The sequence below is a fragment of the Rhodnius prolixus genome, unplaced genomic scaffold (assembly GCF_049639745.1).
Source record: "Rhodnius prolixus isolate KJV_2025 unplaced genomic scaffold, Rpr scaffold_1, whole genome shotgun sequence".
NCBI classification, from domain to species: domain Eukaryota; kingdom Metazoa; phylum Arthropoda; class Insecta; order Hemiptera; family Reduviidae; genus Rhodnius; species Rhodnius prolixus.
In genome coordinates this window covers 1,167,695-1,187,856 of record NW_027411581.1, presented here as the reverse complement: position 1 = coordinate 1,187,856, position 20,162 = coordinate 1,167,695, and the positions used below count along the sequence as shown (strand labels likewise).

The window sequence follows — 20,162 nt, the reverse complement described above, 5'->3', positions numbered from 1 at the left end:
GCGGTGCTCAATTTTATTGCAAGTTGAGTGTTACAATAGTAGTTATGTAATGGGGGAGCTGACACACCTCGTCATCATAAGTTGCGCAGAACTCTTGAAAGATACTATTTATAATGGAAACACTCCTATATTGTTGTGGTTGTACGTAAATATAATCTAAGATCTACTGTTCGGCAGGAGTCTTTCTTCATTTCTTAAAGCCATTTTGTCAGTAAATTATTGCATTACATTTTTCTATTTCTAAAATTAGGCGACTCCACTGAAACTAAAATGGTGTTTTTCTCTTCTTGTACTAAAACGGATTATACTGTGAACGAGATATGGAGCAGCGGAAGTACACTGGAGTAAACTTGCTGCAGGAAGTGTTGATCACTGTCAGCGTGCTCTAATCTAGCACGCAGTGCTCTGTGTGCCAGCAGAATTATGACGCAACATACATTCAGATGAGCGCCAGTTTATTCACAGCGTCCGCTCGGAAAAGTATTATGACTTCCGGAAACGGTGATGGTATAAGACGAACTGTGAGTTTTATCTCCGCTTTTCCAGCTGGCTGATATTGATATGCTCTCGCTGCTGAATAGAGCTCGTATTACCAAACTGTGAATTTTATTTTAAAGATAGAATTAGCACAGTTAAGCTCGGCTTTTTATCTATAGTAATAGTTCTACTACGACTCAAGTTGCAGCGTGCAAGTTTCAAAACCGTGGTTCAAATTGAGATTCCTTTTGAGAATTAAAGCTAGTTTTACGCGACTTCCGACGCTAACTCTCAAGATTCGAAACATTTAAATGAGAGAAGTTTGAGAAAAAAAAATGATTTAGTTCTTTTAATAGATGAGATGAGACTGAGCAGCGACATTTCTGGCAACAATCAATTTTCGTTTTGTAAAGTTAGTTGTTATCTCCCGCAACAGTTGATCCGCAGGTAGATGTGTCCACTACATAATTTTTAAGAACGTTAACTGTATATAAACAAGATTAAAATTATGTGATGCTGTCCGCAGCATCCTTAATGCTGGATCCTGGTTATCCTGTATTTCAGCACGTAAAAGTGAGTTGGTCAGTAGTAAGAACTACTGCAGTAGATTGCGGTTAAGTACATCAGATAAAGAAACCTGCGTTCTTTGTGGGTTAAACTATTTTGTGGGTCCTATTATTGTGAGCCAGTGTGTTGTTTAGTTCTAGTGTATCTTTTAGGAATGTGGAAGTTAGGTTTGACTAGGGTAGTGAAAGCAAGTTGCGGTCACACTGCGGTATAGTCTGGAGGACCTATAAGCACCGCAGTCGCAGTGAGGAAGGCTGTGTAGTAATTAAGTTTGCAGCAAGCAGCTGCGAACCAAGATGTCCACTCCTCACCATCTCATTAGAATACCTGGTTGGAGTGGGGGGTGCAGCCCCCTCATCGTCATTGGCTAAAACGGTGCTTCATTTCGCTCGTTTACCTAATTAAACATTTAATTTACATTCCCCTTCGAAATTATGTTCTCCTGATATCCGCACATATTCGTATTTTATTAATATTTTTATTTAAGACAAAGGTTTTATGGGCTGAAGCATGGTATTACTTCCGGTGGACCCACTTTATTGATTTAGATTCATCAGCCCAAATTAATCGCTTCGTACACAATCTATTCTCAGGGCAGTAAGATTCTGGGCAAGTTGCAAATAGTGTGCCATCTTGATCGGTCTCGATTTCACTAAAGCGAACATTGTATTAGTATGAAGTCTTAGTTTAAAGAGAATTTAATTATCTAGCAAAGCTACGGTAAGAGAAGGTAGTGTCACCTGCTGAGGCGCTACAGATCAGCTGGTGTAGACTAGCAAGTTATGAGCGTGTCCATGGCAACCTTTCATCTGATGTTTCATTGGAACCTGCTGTAATATAGGTGTGGCTGTCCTATCTCGGAACAGCTGTCTGCAGACAGGATACTCTTATCTCGTGACTGACGTCTGTTTGCGGGCAGTGGTATTTTACCAGCTGTAGTTCAATAGCTCAGTAATCTATACGAGACAGTAGGTGACCTTCACCATAGCCTCTGGTCGATCGTAATGGGCACTAGGTCAGTTTAGTAAAATGCTGTGTGAATGCTCAAATGGCATAATGGCTGTGGGGAGAGGGCCCCGCACATGTCACGATTCATGGTGCACACTTTCATTCGATTCAACGTCTGCTTTATAATCGCACTCAAGACGTTCTGCAGCTTGTTGTAGGGGCGTGTCATGGGGAGGAGATTAAGTTTGTAGATAGGTTTTTAAGTCTCAATTTATTAATCAGTTTATTTTGGCTTCTTATAGTCGATTCGTTAAAAGCTCCTTTAAAAAAAAACACCGGAACTTGGCCCTGTTATTTTAACCAAATTTTAAAATTTTAGTAATTTTGATTATCGTTACTGAAATTTCTAAAATCCAGTTTTCCTCGTTCAGGGCCCCCACAAAATAGCTATTTTTCCGTTGAAACATCCTGACAATCGTCGTGTTTCATAAAGATAACAAACTCATCGAGTACCACAGGTGTTGAACGAGTGCAGTCGAGGAGATATCGCTATCAGAACAAAATGAACAAAAACACTTGTTATTAAAAAATTTAAATGATAGTGACTAACCGCGGACAACTAGCGTTCATGTGTACGGCGGTAATTTAGGGCTCAGAGAGGGGTGGTGGTATGGCTGGAGTGGGAGCACACCCCTCAGTCCGGGTCAAAAGGTCACTCTGTCTAATCTGGCGTGAACCTAGTCGCTCATACCCTTCGGCCAGATCTCTGCTTCCAGCTTTCTCCAGGACAACACGCCGCCGTGACAAAGTGCGCCCCACACATTGTGCAGGGTGCACTCAGCCTGCCTGTGGGGTTAGTGTCTTTGTTCAGCAGAACTAAAAAAAAAACAAACAAAATTGCTATAAAAAGGTTCTTATTTCGTTTGGTTATCATCTTGGAACTCCACTAGAACAGCAGACCGGAAGTGCCCCTTTACCGAAGAGATCATTTTTCTCTTTCGAATAAGGTTCCAATGGATTTCCTCAAACTGAGTACCCGCAGGAAATACAAGCGAGCTCTTTCATTTGAAATATTTTTTCTTTTCGCCGGAAAGTTTATTAAAGCTACCAGAAGTGGTAGCCATTTGCACTTGGACGTGACGTATATTACGCTGATCTATTTGATTTAAATTCTCCTCTCTGGAAATATTGACGTTATGAGTGTTCTTGTGCAACCGTGACGTCATGTTTCTTTCAACATAGGAGTGACAGTGTACACTGATATATCGAAGACAAGTGACCATCTTTCTGGTACAGATTACTAGTTTGAGGAAAAGATAATTACGGAAATGGTGGCAAGAGAGTGATGATGAAAATGATGATCACTGATTTTGGTGTTTTATTTCAATTTATTGTCTTAGCGCTTCATAGGACCTAGCCTTAAGAACCTTACGTTATAAGGAAGTTAACTTTGAGGCTCAGCCTGTGCTTCAGAATCCAATCTTTCCAATCAAAAGCGCTCCATCGAATCGCTAAAGCTCCTTTACTTTGTTTATAACTCTATCTTGCGTCGAGACACTCCCTGTTCCCTATGTTTCTGAAGCTGCTAGGTCCTACTAAGGTAGTGATGTTCAATGCCACTTCGGTGCCAAAAGTTAGATGAAGAAGGAAAGCTTGAGCAAGTCAGTGGCAGCATTTGCCGATTTATTGGTTTTGAGCCTCAAAAATCCTCAAGAGATCTCAAAAAAACAGTGTGTTTCTGGTAAAATTTCAATATAGAAAATCTGATGCAATCGCAATACCTCCTCTTTGATGCTAGTAAGAGGAAGTAAGATCAACAGATGTCCGTAGGGCTGTGAGTTCACTGTTATGGGCCCTTAGGGCTGGCAATAAAGGCCGGCCAGTAGTAAAAAGGGCTGTAAGTGGTAGGGAGAGACATCGTTAGAGGAGCGATGATGGTGTCAAATGGAGCACTTGGAACGCTCATCTGCACCTCTCGCTCCTTAGACACCCAACAGTTATATGAGGACATCACATCCTGTGAACAACTTCCTAGCGGATAACCACTGAATCATTTACCTTAGGTTCTCATCAATATTCACAATACTTATTGTCCGTTAACAACTCTGTGAAATCGCCGCGCTAAAGACTACGCCGCGAATGCCGCCTACCTTGAGGATAGCCCATTCTTTTAGGCAGTGCTGAACATATGTGCCTTAGATCAGAAGACAGATCTTTTTTTTGGGAACCTGTTATTCATTTTGGGCCCGTTAGAGCATTTGGGATTCTAACCGGAAATGCCTTGTTTAAGACTTTGAGAATCCCAAAAAGTGTTTTTTTTACAAATGTGTGCGCGCTCAGCAAAGCTTACCAAGAGAATATCTTGGAGAGTTGAGATTTGATATTTGGTCAAGATGCTGTAACAGGACGGGACAATTAGATCTTGGTCAAATCTGTCCGCCGGAAGTATGCTACACTTGTGAATAGAGCTTTTCTCGAACACCACTCGAGCACAATCCTTCTTTAAACTTCCTGAGCTCATGGCAGACATGTTGGTCTGTAAGTTTGAAACAGTTTTCCAGGAAATCCTTTTTTAAGGCGGTTCTATGGAGGAGGGGAGGCCAACTCCCACTAAGTGCTACTTTGGTGCAGTGTGTGTGTGAGACCCCCCTCTAATATTACAGGAGAAAAAATCGTGTCATAGAATCTTAAACGTTCCTGGTTAAGAAGAAATATTTTTTTGGGCGTAAACATCAGATTGTCTTTGGATAGATCCATACGTGAGCAATAACTAGTAACCAATTAACTTACCTAAGTAATTGTTGACGTAATAAATCTCCAGTATTAACTTAACAGTCAACTAACTTTAAGTAGCTGAATGCTTTTCGACGAATAAGCCCCATCTAGATCATTTTTAATCGTAATTTTTCTAGGCAAAAAGTCGTCATAAAGCCACTCGCCTACCATCTGGCTAAAATAACCAATTAGTCTGTGACGTATTCATGAGCTAAAAACTGTAGGGTCATTAAATGTCTTAGCTTTTTAGATTTCCTCTGAAAGTTGTGTCCTGAAAATATGATGTTATGATGAAACTGGTCACGTAGATGAGGGCAGAGAGTGGAAGTTTTTTTTTTTAAAAAAATAAGGAAGTGGAAGATACAGCGCTGCCAACTTCATCTCCTCCTGCTTACCTCCCCTCACTTTAAAGTAAAACTTAGAACAAAGTTGTCAACACTGTCGTGGAACTTATTCCTTTCAAGTTTTTAGAAATTTTTACAGCCCACTTTTCTTTTAACAAATCTCCTGTTACTTATATTTATACTGTGGAATCGGTCAAATGAAAAAAAAAAAATACATCTTTTATAAAATTTAAATTCTCGGAATTTTTATAATTTATGGATTTTCCAAGACCCGCAAGATTTCCACCGGTTGTTTACCAGAGGCGAAGCTACACTGCGAAATCTAAGAAAATTAAAACTCCGTAGAATCGTTGATCTCGACTGTAGCGGTTGGCTAAAACGATCCGCCTTTGGATTCGTTCGATCTGAATCAAATCCTTGATCAGAACCGAATCCAAAAAGTCGTTCATCGATTTATTCATTGCTTTTTTGACTGTTATTAACATAAATTAATAGAATTAATTAAAAGTTTCGATTTAATCTAATCTTTATCGGTTGATTACGAAATTGCGTTTCTTGTCAACAAGAAAACTGGGTGCTGTAGCTTTGCTTTCATATTTTATTTCATTTATTTTTTTAATTATTTAAGGCGCGTCAACATCTAAGATTATTGGGCGCCCGGGGCTTTTTCCAGTGCACTGCCGGCCTCCGGACAGTGTTCTCTCGTTACAGACAACACTGTCCATCACCGGACAGTGAGCTGTAAGAAGCTCCTAGGAAGAGAAAATCTAAGGGTCAGCAGCTGGATTCGAACCCAGGTCCTCCGCGTGGGAATCCAATAAGCTAACCGCATAGCTAATCCCTTCCCTTATTATTATTATTATTACTACAGCTATTATTATTATTATTTATTGTTCTTACTTTTATGCAACACTGCCCCCATCACCAGACAGTGAGCCGTAAGAAGTCCTAGGAAGGGAAAATCTTAAGGCCAGCCTCAGGATTCGAACCCGTTAACCTCCGCGTTCGAATCCAGTACGCTGGAAACCAAACAACTAATCCTTTCATTTCAAATAGCCTAATTTTGATGACGTTAAATGAATCTGAGGCAAAGTTTCATACGAATATCTCCTAAAGAAATTTAGGTAATCTAAAGTCCTTAAAACTTAGAGGAGGCCCTTTCCCTTCAAAATTGGAATTTTACTTACACATTCAATTCCTGTGTACTATAAAGGTACTTAGACCTTTCTTTGTGACATTATAGAGGGAAGCTCACCATCTACATAGTTGCCTAAAGAATAATAGTCTGAAAATGTGATTGCAAAGAAAAGTTGCAGTTCTACCTGTATGAAGTGAACATGCCAAGTTTAACGAAATCGTCCAGAGAGTTTTTTTGGAAAAAATCTAATATAACACTAGAGGTTACGGCAGGCATAACCTGACAGATTTTATCTGTCTACCACCCGGTGGTGGGTGCTTTTATTACAATTATAAAACTGTCGGGTGCACATGCTACCAATTTGTTGTGCTCTCGGGTTTGTGATGGAGTTGAGCCACACATGTATATCTGGGTCATCGGCCCGAACTCTACACCCTGTGGCCCCCACAGGACCTTTCTCCCATCTGGTCGGTCGGTGGGTTGAACCTCTGAAGTTCATCGCCCGTCTTTCAACTAGTCTACTGTTTCGTCTGGAAAATAATGGATGCTTCTAAAAAAAAAAACATTTGGCTGGATTAAATTCCAGAATTCTGGATTAAACCTTTTTCAAGACCGGGTATTCCTATTATTTATTAATTTTTTTAATTTATTATTGGGGGGAGCCATACCAGATTTTGGAAGTTATTGATTTTTAGATAAAGTTCTTTGGGTGTGTGTGAACAAAGTAAGTCAAAAAGGAACAGGAAGCTGAAACTGGTTATTTCGACCGGAAGGGTGCAGCGAATTCCCACAATCGGAAGTAGCACGTGTTCTGGCTCTCTGCCTCCAAGCTGCAGTCTCTGCCGCCCCTCTGCTCACTGAATATCTGTTTGTTTATTTCCTCCCTAGCTATCTGACAGCCAGTGTTCCCCCAGAACTCAGACCATGCTTGAATTTCAGCATACTGTATCTGATTTTAATGTTATTTCCTTCGTCTGACAGATATTTTTACAGTATTCCCCTCTGTACTTCAGTGTGATTTATCCACAGTTCTTAAATTTAAAAAAACCTTAACGCTTAACTTCATCTGAGAGTTTAAAATTCTGTGGGGAATGCGATTAGCTAATACTTACAATACAGATAGCACTGAAGTGAATTCTTTTTGGAAGTTGGACGTCTACGGACGTTACCCAATCTGTTCTGAAGTCTGACCTTGTCCTCCAGAAACCTAAATCAGCCTCTTTCTCACCACATTTCTTAAAACTTTAATCAAGTTATTGATGCAAAATAACTAATAGACTACCTCACATACTAATGATGTTTGCTATCGGCTATTTTATGATTATAGTCAAAGTCTAGTGAAAATGACGCAGGTAAAAATCGGCCCGAATCCGGCGAGAAACGCTCCTTCAATGTTCGGACTTTCTCTCACCTTTCTCTTACTGTAATTCTAATCTACGAATTCTCTTTAAACTGGAAGTGTACATCACTTCAGTGGGGATTGCAGTTAGAAGATTCGGGATAAGATTTATGATGAGATCTACCTGTCATTCTCTCCTCACTTACCGAATTCCACATTCAGAGCTCAGAACATTCCATAACTATTATTCTCCCAGAAATATGTGTGAAATTAAATTCGGTAGGTATAAGTCTGAGCTGTGGGTAATAAAATACAGAGAAAAGCGTTTTTAGCATTTTCCTGAAATTTTAGCATATATAGTTCGTGAAAGGCACTTCAGTGGAAAGCAAAAGTTAGCAGATCATCAGAATTCTCTAAAAATCCATTTTCTAATCAAACCTATCAAATAGCAGTGATAGAACTTACATGAATTCTGTTATTAAAAAAATTAACAACGTAAATCGTTTGGATCAATTTCGAAAAAATAGATAAATGCTATAAATTAATTGTTATAGTTAGATCTATTTGTGAACTTACAAACTTGAATGTTTCAAAGAGCAGCCATTGCAGCTATCCGATAGGAGAGTGCTAGTCAGTGGGCGTGGTCGTTATTAAAGTTTCTGATGCTGATTGGCCACTCCAAACGCCCATATTTTACCACCTTCATCACAGCAATCTGATTAGTTAATTATTTAACTGTAATTATTTTATAGAAAAATGAAGTTTAGAATTTTTTTAATAATTTATCCCCCGTAGGTATTTGATAAATTATCAGATTATGCACTAAAAAAATTTGGATGAATTCATCTATACAAATGTGATTATATTTATTGGTTTATCTACCATTTACCAAGCAAAATCACCAAATCAACGAAAAGGTCGCAAAATCACCAAATTAACGAAAAGGTCGCAAAATCACCAAATCAACGAAAAGGTCGCAAAATCACCAAATCAACGAAAAGGTCGCAAAATTTAATTAGTTTTCTTTAACTTTTATTGAATAAATGCATAACTAAGTTTGACAATATTTACGTTAATTTTGTGTTAACTTATCTAGGAGGTATGCTAACTTTTCTTGGACGGTGCCCAGAGTATTTCTGGGTTACGGAAAATATACAATTTATAAAATATACCTATAGGTACTCATAGGTTTTCCGACACCATGAGGCGCATGTCCGTCATACAGTGATTCGGTGCGAGTGTTCCTAAATTGAACTACTTCAAGCATAAGTGATAGAGGGAAGCTCGCAGTACCCAGGAGGAACCGCCTCAGAGTTCTCTCGTTTTTACTACACCATCTTGTACATTGGAATAATGATTCTAAATGCTCTGTTGGGGAGCTATGTCGACAGTATTCTACCGAACTATTTTATTGTTTACTGTAGCAAATTAAAATGTTTGAAATATAACGTCAAAATAGTCCTTATCCGTTTCAAGACAATTTAATCACTTAAATTGCAGTAAGTCGTGTGATTGTACATACCGGATATTAGTTTATTCGATTAGAAAGAAGTTGTGAAGTGATCTCCAATTCTTTGTAGACAAGTTGAGGTTAATTGTCGTGGTAAAGTAGAGGTGACTTATCACCGGTTACCACCCAAATACAAACGATTAAACCAGCTTTGAAGGCACACAGGCTGGCCAGCAGATAAATGGAAACTTGATTAGCAGCAGTTGGCAGCCGTGCGCTCTCTGTATTGCTGCTATAGTTGGGTTGGCAACCGTGAAATATGGCGCTCTGGCACGTGACTGGCTAGCTGCATTAACACATAGCCCTCACAACACAGCAACACAGCTCAACGTCGTCCATATTTCATCCTTAGTTTTAATTTTCACCGGAATCAGGCTAGGAGGGGCTCTCTTTTTTCCCTTCATTAATTAAGTTATTAGTTTTGTAAAGATATAGTTATCTAAGTGGGAAAACACGCCCTAAGACCTTCTGGGTTAAACGCGGTTCACGTAATAAAATTTTTTTGATGCTTAGAATTTATGCAGAAAAGATTGTTGGCGGCGACAATTTCAACTGAAATAACAATACTTCCGTTTGTGATGGGGAAGAGGAAGTTAAATAAGTCACTGTTGGAGGAAGCGTGACGTCACAGCTCCCCCTAATATCAGTGTCCTCTAAACACAAAATTCAATCCAACTACTTGCGTAATTTTAACAGGATATAAATATTTAGCCAAAATTTCGAATTTGAAGAAAATCGGTGTACCGGAAGTTGGTACACACTTTTAATCGGTGTACCGGAAGTTGTTTTATACTTTTAATCAGTGTACCGGAGGTTGGTATATACTTTTAATCGGTGTACCGAAAGTTGGTATATACTTTTAATCGGTGTACCGGAAGTTGTTTTATACTTTTAATCAGTGTACCGGAAGTTGGTATATACTTTAAATCGGTGTACCGGAAGTTGGTATATACTTTTAATCGGTGTACCGGAAGTTATTTTATACTTTTAATCGGTGTACCGGAAGTTGGTATATACTTTTAATCGGTGTACCGGAAGTTGGTATATACTTTTGAGTTAATTGGGGTGTGTATTTACATGCAGAGCTACATATTTATTGAAACTGATGGAATTTGGAACTGTTGCAGGCAGGGTACAATGATGGATCTGAGTCACAGTCTGACGCTGAACGAAGAGGCTTTAAAGCAGATTCCGCAGCAGAAGAAGCCTGTCTTCATATTCGAATGGTTAAGATTTCTGGACAGAGTCTTGGTGGCCGCACAGAAGGTAATGTAGTCAGTAGCTGTGTGATTAGTTTATCGAACTTCTTTGTTGGGCAATGCAAAGCTCGCGGGAAGGAAGGGCTGGTCTCGAGACTAGACCGACTTAAAAACAAATCTGTTGGATTCTGGGTTTGATATGTACTTGATATGTTCTTACTAATTGTACCTACATACACACCGGCATGCCCTTTAGAGGGGCTCCTAACAGCAGTGGTTTTTTTTTAGAGTCATGACATTTTAAGCAAACTTTATGATGAGACTGGTTTTATGGTTACTTTGAAAAGGAGCCGAAATTACAGCTTTTTGTCATAAAAATAAGTCTTGCTGTGAAATGAGGATGTTTTCTTGTTAGTAGAACTGACTGTAGAGACTTTTGGTAGCCAAAAGTTCATCGATGAAGATGGAATAAGTTTATACGACAGAATCATGAACAGACGGAGATCTGGTAGAATAATGGCTGCCAGTATGGTGCAGTGTAAATCACCATTATAAAGAAATGTTAGAAGTAGTTCTGTGAGGAGGAACTAGCGGGTCTCCTGAGGGAGTAATACACGCTGAACTGATAACCCTCCTGAGAGTCTACTTTTCTAATATTTTCTCTTCAGATGTGAAGTTATTGCCTTCCTCTCCAGGAATTACACTGGCTTTTACAGTTAGTTTTGCAGATTTTACAAAGATGGGGTAAATTTTCTAATTTAAAGTTTCACCTGAAGTACTCGAAGAAGATGTTTTGTGGGGGAGGGGGAATGACTGATGGTGGATGAATAATTGACTGGGTGGGGTGAGGACTTGAGGCAAACTGGTTTAACTGAAGCACTGATAACATGTGTTTTATAATTACACCAGCCCAGCTGGAATTAAAATTCATATTTAATAGTGAGTTACAATGAGTAAATAGATTTCATGAATGTAGCAGATCGCAGTGAGCCTGAGCGAAGAGCCCAGAGAGCTCTGAAGTCAGGCATCCCCTACCTGTAGTATGAACACCTACGACTCTCTCTCTGTAATAGAATAAAGTTCTCGCTAGGAAAAATCAAAAGAAAAGTGAGAAATCTTTCCCAAACTTGTTAATCCAATACCATATTTCTAGGGAAATTCGTTGAGAGCAGCCTGAGGTGCGTTAAAAGTTACCCTGTAAGACTCAAGAGTTGTAAGAGAAAGTCTGTGCGTGTTCACACCAGGTGTTTTATAATATTGTAACAGGTTGTGAAAAATGGGAATTTAAAGGGGATAAAAAAATATCGTATTACAAATTTCTTGGCGCTCAACTGACAATGCGCCGGGAAAAAATAAAGAAAAGATAACTGTATTTTTAATCTTCATGTTACATTTGCAGTTTGTAGACCATTTTGTCGGTAACTAATCACCCGGAAACCCTAGTTACGCCACTGGTGAGTTGTTAAAATCAGTTAGCCAACTATTATAAACCCAGTGTGAGTGAAGTTTATTTTAGAGCGGGTAAAGTGAATGTGTAGGTCAGCCATTTTGGCTGCACCTTCCCTGGGGAGTACTTTGACAAATTTGCCATTTAGTGGTGTTTGGGTAAGGTTACAAGACTGTTACAGCAGTAGAGCACTTCACTAATAAATAACATGGCCGTTGGGATCCATAGTTCTCTATTAGGTAACACCTTGTTCTAATTAATGTACAGGTGGTCTATTCTATCTAATACTTGCTATACTTTTATCGTCAACTTCAGCAAATTTCCCAAAGTGGGTATTGTTCTAAAGATCAGAATTAATCTTAGCATCTCAATTACAGATTTCGAGACTTACAGAAACCTGAACTACATTTTCAACTACACTCTCCTGGATATAAAACACGCGAATGTCCTGGTTGTAAGGGTTATCATGTTTTAAGGACCTCAGTGTTTCCAAAAGTGATTGTTTACAAATTAATCTGTTCGTGAATTTTGTTTCAAAAAGGAAATTTCAAATTTGTTATTAGTTTAGAATTGATTTAGTGAAAATGAGTGTACAAGAAGTTGTAATTACCGAATGAATAGTTTAAACTTTATAAATCCTAAATGCTACCTAAAAGTGAGACCCAATCATAAATCTTAGTCAGAATCTTGTAAGTACGATCTCCACTATCTAGATTTCACTTGCACTTACTTGTAGGAGTTATAGTAACTAATTGCAGTTAGAAGAGCTCTTCTTAATCAATATTTACTCTGTATAATTTTGCTAAAGAGGTGGTGGCCTTGTACATTGTGTCTATTGATGTGATTGTTGGATGCCATTGAAGGTTTCGACATTATCCCAGAATCCAACCAAAATGGTTAATACTAAAAGAAAGTTTCAAAGCAAAGTAGTGGGTGAGAAGTATGATATGTCCCGATAAGAAACCTCTTTGTCTATTGCATAGTTGGTCATCTTCCAACCAAAAATCGATGGCATCTTACGTATTTCCAGTAAAGCCTCTAAATGGAAAATCTGCACGATTGCAATACTTCCTCTTTCGACCAAAAAGAGACTATTCTCGCCATTCTAAAACTTCTAATTTAGAAGTCTAACGAAAAAGGCCAATGAATTTCGGTTAGGGAATTTACTAAATCAAGATCAATCAACTATTATCTGTGAATATAAGTTTAAATTTTGCAACATTTGCCCGCACTGTTTGCAATCATTCATTCCATTGTTTTGTTTTTAGAGCGACATAAAGGGATGTCAGACGAAACTGGTGGAGCAGTTGCTGGGTCTGATAGAGGAGAGTCCGGGTCCGCCCACACGTCGTCTGATAGCGCGCTGCATGGCCACTCTGTTCAGCGTCGGCGACACCTTCCTGCTCTTCGACACCGTCAACAAGTGTAACGACATTCTCAGGAACAAGGACGACTCTCCCAGCTTCCTGCCAACCAAACTGTTAGCTATCATCTCAGTCTTACTTTACCTTCACCTTTTTTTCCCCTTAAAAGGAGAAATATTTAGCGTCTTTAGTTGGTTTCAATTTAGAGGATCCTCCCTTGAAAAAAGAGAAGGGAAGTAGTGGCTAGGGAACATGAGGGAACAGTCATTGGAAACATATACATAAGGGAACTAGCGATAATGATAAACACATTTCGTTAATAAAATAGAAAGAAAGTGAAATAAGACACCTATAAATCTCTAACCCTATGAATTATTAGCGATAGGTATCTATCAACAAATTAATTAGTAAAAAAGAAGGAAACAACTTTTCTCATGAGTAAATAACCACGACCAAAGAGTAGAGACGGCCGGAAATACAAACTCACAAAATATAGCCAACTAACATATAAAAGTGTTTCTTATCTAAATCAATAGTTTGTGTTTGCTAAAGCGAAAGCTACAAACTTTTCCTTTACCAAAACTCACTGCAAAACGAACTTAACTTCTAAATTCTAAATAAAAGATTGCCTGCTCCATTTTTGTTTATTACTTCCATCATAATGTTTTATGTATTATTGTATTATAACATTAATTTATTTCTAATTTTGATTTGCATTATTTTTAACATTAAATATTTAATACCAAATCAAATTTCCCGTGTTCCAAAAATATTCATTTACAACTACATACTGTTTTTCTTATTTTTAGGCAACACTTAGTATATATGTATTTAAGAATTGAAATTTTCAAGCTCAGCAGCTGTGCTAGAATTTGAAATCGTGACTATTTCCTCTAAATTTCTGATTTTGGCGTAGTCATCGAATATGTATGCCTACATATTGCAAACACTTCACACTTGTTTAAAATATTTATGATTGTATCAGGGAGACCAACAATGCAAAATTCGCAAATTTCTCATTTCTAATTTTCTCATTCTTGAAATTAGTCACTTACCAGCCGTATTTGGACTACCTACTTTTCCGATTAAAATGGAGCATTTAGCTGAGAAATACGGGCTTGATTACAGTAATATTGCCGGGACGAAGCTGAATCTCTTGATGGTTCCATCTTTAGGGGTATTCCGGCGGAAAACCCAGCATTCAATTAGGATGCCTTAAAAAGGAAATGCCAGCACTAAGATTCTATTGATTGTTTCAGAGCGGCCATCTGCTGTCTGGGCTGTATGTACGAGAAGTTAGGAAGGATGATGGGTCGGTCCTACGAGGAGACTGTCCAGCTGCTGGTGAAGTCGCTAAGGAGTGCTGAATCACATTCCAGAATAGAAATCATGAACACACTGGAAAAGGTATCTCGCACACAATAATCTTAACGATCCTTACCCAACCGCTTCCGTTTCAACTCCACAAGTTTGTTCACTACATCCGGTCTGAACTTGATACTCATTCTTCCCTCTCAAGTTCTAATAGACATATCATTCATCTCCATGGTACAAGCATGCCAATATGATCAACCTGAATCACGTTCAGGATTCATGTCTTTCAACAATGGCAAGAGAACAATCGTGATGGTAGAGTCGCGATAATGGTTTAATTAAATAGCTTACCACATTAAACAGTAATTTTGTAAAGTGATCCTGATGGTGAAAAATGGACTACTCTGCTGTGTTTAAAGTTTAAAATAAACTAAGTGAAGCTCTTGATGGCAGGTATGCTGTGGCATGGGCAGCGCATTAGCGAACATGCACAAGGAGGTGTACAAGGCGGCCCGCCACTGTCTCACGGATCGGGTGATGGCGGTCAGGTGTGCTGCAGCTAGGGTGAGTACGGCTACATCCTTAACAACCTCACTCACTCTCCACTTGCAACTTTCTTATTGGGCTAGTTTTTTAGATCTTTTAATAATTAAATAAGAAAATTTATCTTAACCAACGAAAAGAGATCTTGGCAGAAATCATTACTTGCAAGAAGTTACCTTGAAAGTGGCCAGGCATACATCTCTGCTAGAAAATGTGGTTTAGTCCGCATTGATGGATAATATCTTTGATTTTATGCGTCGTATATCGACAGTAAACGGAAGTGAAGCCGATCTCTACACTAACCTGATTAATCTACCTCTAATGTTGCTCGAAAGTTCGAAACCAGTCAACAAGCGAGCTACGATTGGTAAAGTCAAAGATATGTTCCAAAAGCATTCAATTTTTTTTTAAGTTTTTTGCGATTTTATAAAAAATGATATAAAAATAATCATTACCAACATAAATCTACATCTAGAAAAAACAAAAATCAAGCAATTCATAACCATCTACCTAAAATATTTGACCGCTTTCTGTTGGAAACATTATCAAGAAACAAAATCTAATCGTATAAATATAAAGCTTGATTTTATTGTTTCAGTGCCTTTTAGAAATGTTAAATCACGCGCCGTTTCTTTATACGACTGAACTGGAAAGTTTGGCAACGCTTTGTTTTCGTGCGTTCGACAGTTCCAACTATGAAGTGCGATGTTGCGTGGCGAAACTGTTGGGCGCACTGATTGCCACCACCCAGCAGGCGCCGCAGATCGCCAAACACAACACTCAAGGTAATCGCATTGATTTAGGCACCCCTGGAAACCCAATGTTTTATGAGCATTATCAACAAAATCACAACCAAAAAGTTATTATTTCAAAAACTTTTTTATTTGGTACTTTTGAAGGTCACGTCAGTTCTTCCAAAAGTGGTTCTGCGAAGGAAAGCAGTGCTAAAGGAATGTCCTTAGAAGAAGCGCTAGGCGTCCTGATGTCTGGCTTTCTGAGGGGAGGTATCGGCTTCTTGAAGGGTACAGGAGAGATGATCAAAGGCAGTTCTGGTGTGAATCGGGAAATTAGAGTCGGAGTAACGCATGTGAGTATTTTCAACTCTGCCACCAGTTTATGCAGGGTGTCCCTACCTAATTAGTAATGAGGAATCGTATTGTTAGGCATACGTTGTATTTGTGCAAATGCTGGGCAGCGATTGGCTGGAAAGGAACATGAACGCAGTTTTGGGACATGTACTGGAGTTAGTGGCCAACCCTAAAGCGGCGTCATCGCACGTAGATGCTGTTTACTCGAGAAAGTGCATCAACTTTATTCTCAGAAGTACATTTGGTCGAATGTTATGGGAACGAGCCCAAACCGCAGCTTGCAAGGAGATTGCCGCCATTATTACCTCACAAATGAACTCTATTGGTAAATCTTGGCACTACTTAAGCACCCCGTTGATTAAATAATTTTAATGTAAATTGGATTCTTTACATAATTTGCGTTTATTTATAGATTTGAGTCTGGAAAATGCCAAGGACTGCAACCAGGAAACCCTGTTTGGCCAACATCTGATGGTGTGCGCCCTGCAAGAAATGGCAAGCCTGGTGCTTTCTCTGGGAACAACCGCTAACGTCCTGTTCGCAGATCAGTCTAACAGTAAGAATATTTTTAGTCAATACAATTGAATGGCCAAAATCGACGCCTAGTTAGTTGGTGATAGTTTAAGAGTAGAGTTTGCAGGGTATTGACTGATCGGGTTTAAATTTAAGATAAGATTTTACTCCAGATAATTTAGTGAGCTTATGCCTTTGTTCAGGATACCATCAATGATGTTCAGGATTGTACCTTCAATAAAAACTTGCATTTTTTTTTTTTTCTAATGAAAACTTGAAATCGTTTAGATCTGTTAGATACCATCGTCTCAGTGCTGGTGCATCCATGTCAAGCAGCGCGATTAGCGGCCGCCTGGTGCTTGAGATGTATCTGCGTGGCCATTCCTAGCCAGATAACACCCTTGATTGACAGGTATAACATGATTTTATTTCCTATAAATCTTGATTATTACTTATCTCTTCGATAACTTCTACTTGATAATTTGTACCAGATGCATTGATGGTATTGAGAACATGAGAACCTCACCGGAAGCAATCTCAGGATTTAGTTGTGCTTTGGCAGCAGTCTTAGGTGGAGTTCGATTGTCACCCCTGGGAGTTCCGCATACAAAAGGAAAAGTAGGTGTTACACATATTTATTTGGTATTGTCACTTTTGTTGCTTTTGTGATTAAACCGACAACTTTAATTAATTCATGAAATACTTGTTTTAGATAATATTTAACACGGCTGAAGAATTATTGCGGAGCGCAAGTCAAAATAGTAGGTTATCCCTAAATAGAACCCAGGCTGGCTGGCTTCTGATTGGAGCCATCATGACTTTAGGTAATTTACATTATAATTATATATTATCATGATTTCCGAACAGTTTATGGTTTAAATGAACAAACGTAATGGAGAAATTTCTTGATGTGCAGGTGTTCCTGTGGTCAAAGGATTATTGCCAAGAATGTTATTATTATGGCGGAATTCCTTTCCCAGATCCAACAAAGAACTGGAGTCGGAGAAAGCACGAGGAGATGCCTTTACTTGGCAGGTCGGTAGACCTTCTTCTTCTTCCAGCATTTCTAGCCAGATGGGTGTTCCAGAAAATCTAATTGTTCTATCCACCGTTATTATAATTCTTTTTTTTTTTAATGTTGTGCTCTTAAATTGTGAAGGGTGTAATTGACCATGAAGGCACAGTTACTTTCGGACCTTTGATTTCTCACCCAAAGCGTTATAAATCGTCTAAGGGCGAAATACAACGGCAAAAAAGAACAAAAAGATAAGCAGGCCCCTTCGCTTTCATTGGTTGGACGTAAAATACGAAAGTTTCAATCTCCTATACTTCTACACCACTAAATCTTTGATATTTTGTTCAAATATAAATTTAAGTTCGGTCGTTAGTCCAGCACAACTAAGATCTGAACAACAAGAGACGAGATATCCAGATTCAAAGTTGTTGCTCTGTGGAAAATCAACATCTGAAAATATCCAATTTCTTATTGCGCCTACATAACATTCCTTCTGTTTATATTTTGTTAAAATATTATTAAGCAAATAACACTAACAAACTAAAAACAATTAAAATTTGTTCTGTATTCCTTTAGATTCTGATTAGTATGAAATGTTTTATTTAGAATCTATCTTTTTATTTAGATTCCTTATTGTTAGATGGTTTATTTGGACAGGTAACATTGGAAGGTAGAGCCGGTGCTCTCTCGGCGATGCACAGTTTCCTACAAAATTGTCCAGAATTAGTGACAGATGAAATAGCTAAAAGAATATTGACTCCTGTGGAATCCGCTCTGGCCATGTTAACTAAGTAAGTCAACTTTCGGTTTTTCTTATAAAGGTTAGTTGATTCTTGATTTAATATTGAATGTTTATTCACAGCATATCGTCTGTGTTGAAGTCCTACGGTCAGCATCTTAAGGCCCCGGCCGCCATGGTTAGGTTGAGGCTTTACGAAACATTAACTTTGTTACCTCCACAACTTTACGAAGGTAATTTCTTTACTTTATGTAATCAATATTAAAGGGGAATTTTTATGTATACCTATTTCTCTCTAGCTTTGTTTCTTTCCAAATTAGGCACGTACACCCATTTATTACGTCTACTGGTATCAGAGTTTACGCTAAGTGAAAACCCAGCAAACACAACCACATCACAGTTGAGATCGGCCTGTCATGCAGATGATTCAGTGATACTGGGTTCATGGTTACAAGAGACTGACCATCGTACTATCGAAGATCAGGTAAGAGGAGAATTCATTAAACACAACGCATTACAGTAGCACCAACTTTAAACATTGCAGCACGATAACTAATCTATAAAATGTGCACTTATAGTTTGGGGAAGGTAACAGCTGTGTTTCTATTATAACCTTATTGTAATGTTGTTGCTTTAACTAACCGGTGTTGGTTTGAATAATATTGCTGAAATGTTTGTTTCTGTTTCTCTCTGTTTGTCCATATCCTTTAGATGGAACCAAATCGTAAAGCAGACGGCGATTATGTAAGTTTTCTTTTGGATATAAATTCTTATTTTTGTATAAAGAAAATAAAAAACCTTAAAATGTTTACTTATTTAAATTTCTTGCATGAGCATCGTATTCTTGGTTTTGAGTTGTACTGTTCTACTATCTGATTCTTCATCTTCTTCGTCTCATGTTCGGCTTACGTAGTTCTATGTTACGGTGAGATGACTGTAAACATTTTCATCCATCTATTTCTGCCCTGGCGCACTTCTTTTCTTGACAAGAAGGTCCACTGTGCTAAATCGTTTTTTCTGTTTTTTGAGAATTTTTTTGTGGTTAACTCATTCATTTAGGTTTAAAACTTTTGTTTGCAATATGTTCCTAGATAAGTACTTGTAAATGGACTCTTGCAGGAAATTTAGGGGCAGGCCTTTTTTTGTTGGTAAAGACAGTTTAAAGTACGGCTTCCTGTTTGTATATAAAATTTTCGATTTCCTTTTTAACTTGGGCAAAACATTTGTTAGACCAAACTCTTTGGTTTGAACCATGTTATAAAGGAATGTTGAATCTAGTGGGACTGTGACGTCACGCTTCCTTCCACCAATTGAAGCTGATTATGTACAATTTGAAATCAATAATCTTTTAGTATAAATTCTGAATTTCAAAATAATTTAATTGCATAAATTTGTTTAAAAGGAAAGTCGTGTAAGTTATAACCCCCAGATATTTTTTTGTTTTTTTTTTTAAACTAATTGGGAGAAGAATCTTGGCTGGAATAATGGTACAACTCTTAACAAAACCAGTTTCTCGTCAACAATATCTGCAGACAATAGCTAGTCACTGTAAATTAATTTTTGGATAAATTTTAATTAATGAAGGTGAAGGTGATTGGGTTTGTAGTGTATGTGTTCATTTAGTTTGAATTAAAATGCGTTTTGATTCGCTAGAAATGAGGAGGTTGTACAAGAGAAGATAGTGGAGACATTGTCCATCTTATTTCAAATTTACACTTTTCTTTGTAATATTATCATTACATTAATGTTAGTAATTAATAAATTAGTTGCAGCCGAACAGTGCGGCCGGATCTGGCGCCTTGGAGCACGACCCGTGTTGTCTATACAGACCAGTTTGCAATG

General features: G+C 38.2%; 1 protein-coding gene across 5 annotated transcripts in view; it reads left to right on the top strand.

Annotated features, from left to right (window-relative positions):
* LOC141452237 (HEAT repeat-containing protein 5B) overlaps window positions 1-20,162 on the top strand; it is a 58,866-nt gene that overhangs the window by 21,827 nt on the left and 16,877 nt on the right. For 3 of the 5 annotated variants that reach the window (XM_074124179.1, XM_074124165.1, XM_074124168.1), the window contains exons 2-18: window positions 10,226-10,364; window positions 13,013-13,224; window positions 14,368-14,515; window positions 14,876-14,986; window positions 15,564-15,750; window positions 15,865-16,052; window positions 16,129-16,378; window positions 16,466-16,609; window positions 16,855-16,978; window positions 17,058-17,184; window positions 17,279-17,390; window positions 17,483-17,601; window positions 18,239-18,372; window positions 18,444-18,553; window positions 18,641-18,804; window positions 19,032-19,064; window positions 20,087-20,161. In XM_074124179.1, the coding sequence (XP_073980280.1) occupies window positions 10,226-10,364; window positions 13,013-13,224; window positions 14,368-14,515; window positions 14,876-14,986; window positions 15,564-15,750; window positions 15,865-16,052; window positions 16,129-16,378; window positions 16,466-16,609; window positions 16,855-16,978; window positions 17,058-17,184; window positions 17,279-17,390; window positions 17,483-17,601; window positions 18,239-18,372; window positions 18,444-18,553; window positions 18,641-18,804; window positions 19,032-19,064; window positions 20,087-20,161 (2,377 nt within the window). The remainder of the gene's footprint in view (window positions 1-10,225; window positions 10,365-13,012; window positions 13,225-14,367; window positions 14,516-14,875; window positions 14,987-15,563; window positions 15,751-15,864; window positions 16,053-16,128; window positions 16,379-16,465; window positions 16,610-16,854; window positions 16,979-17,057; window positions 17,185-17,278; window positions 17,391-17,482; window positions 17,602-18,238; window positions 18,373-18,443; window positions 18,554-18,640; window positions 18,805-19,031; window positions 19,065-20,086; window position 20,162) is intronic. The other 2 variants (XM_074124174.1, XM_074124180.1) reach the window with 1 other exon arrangement.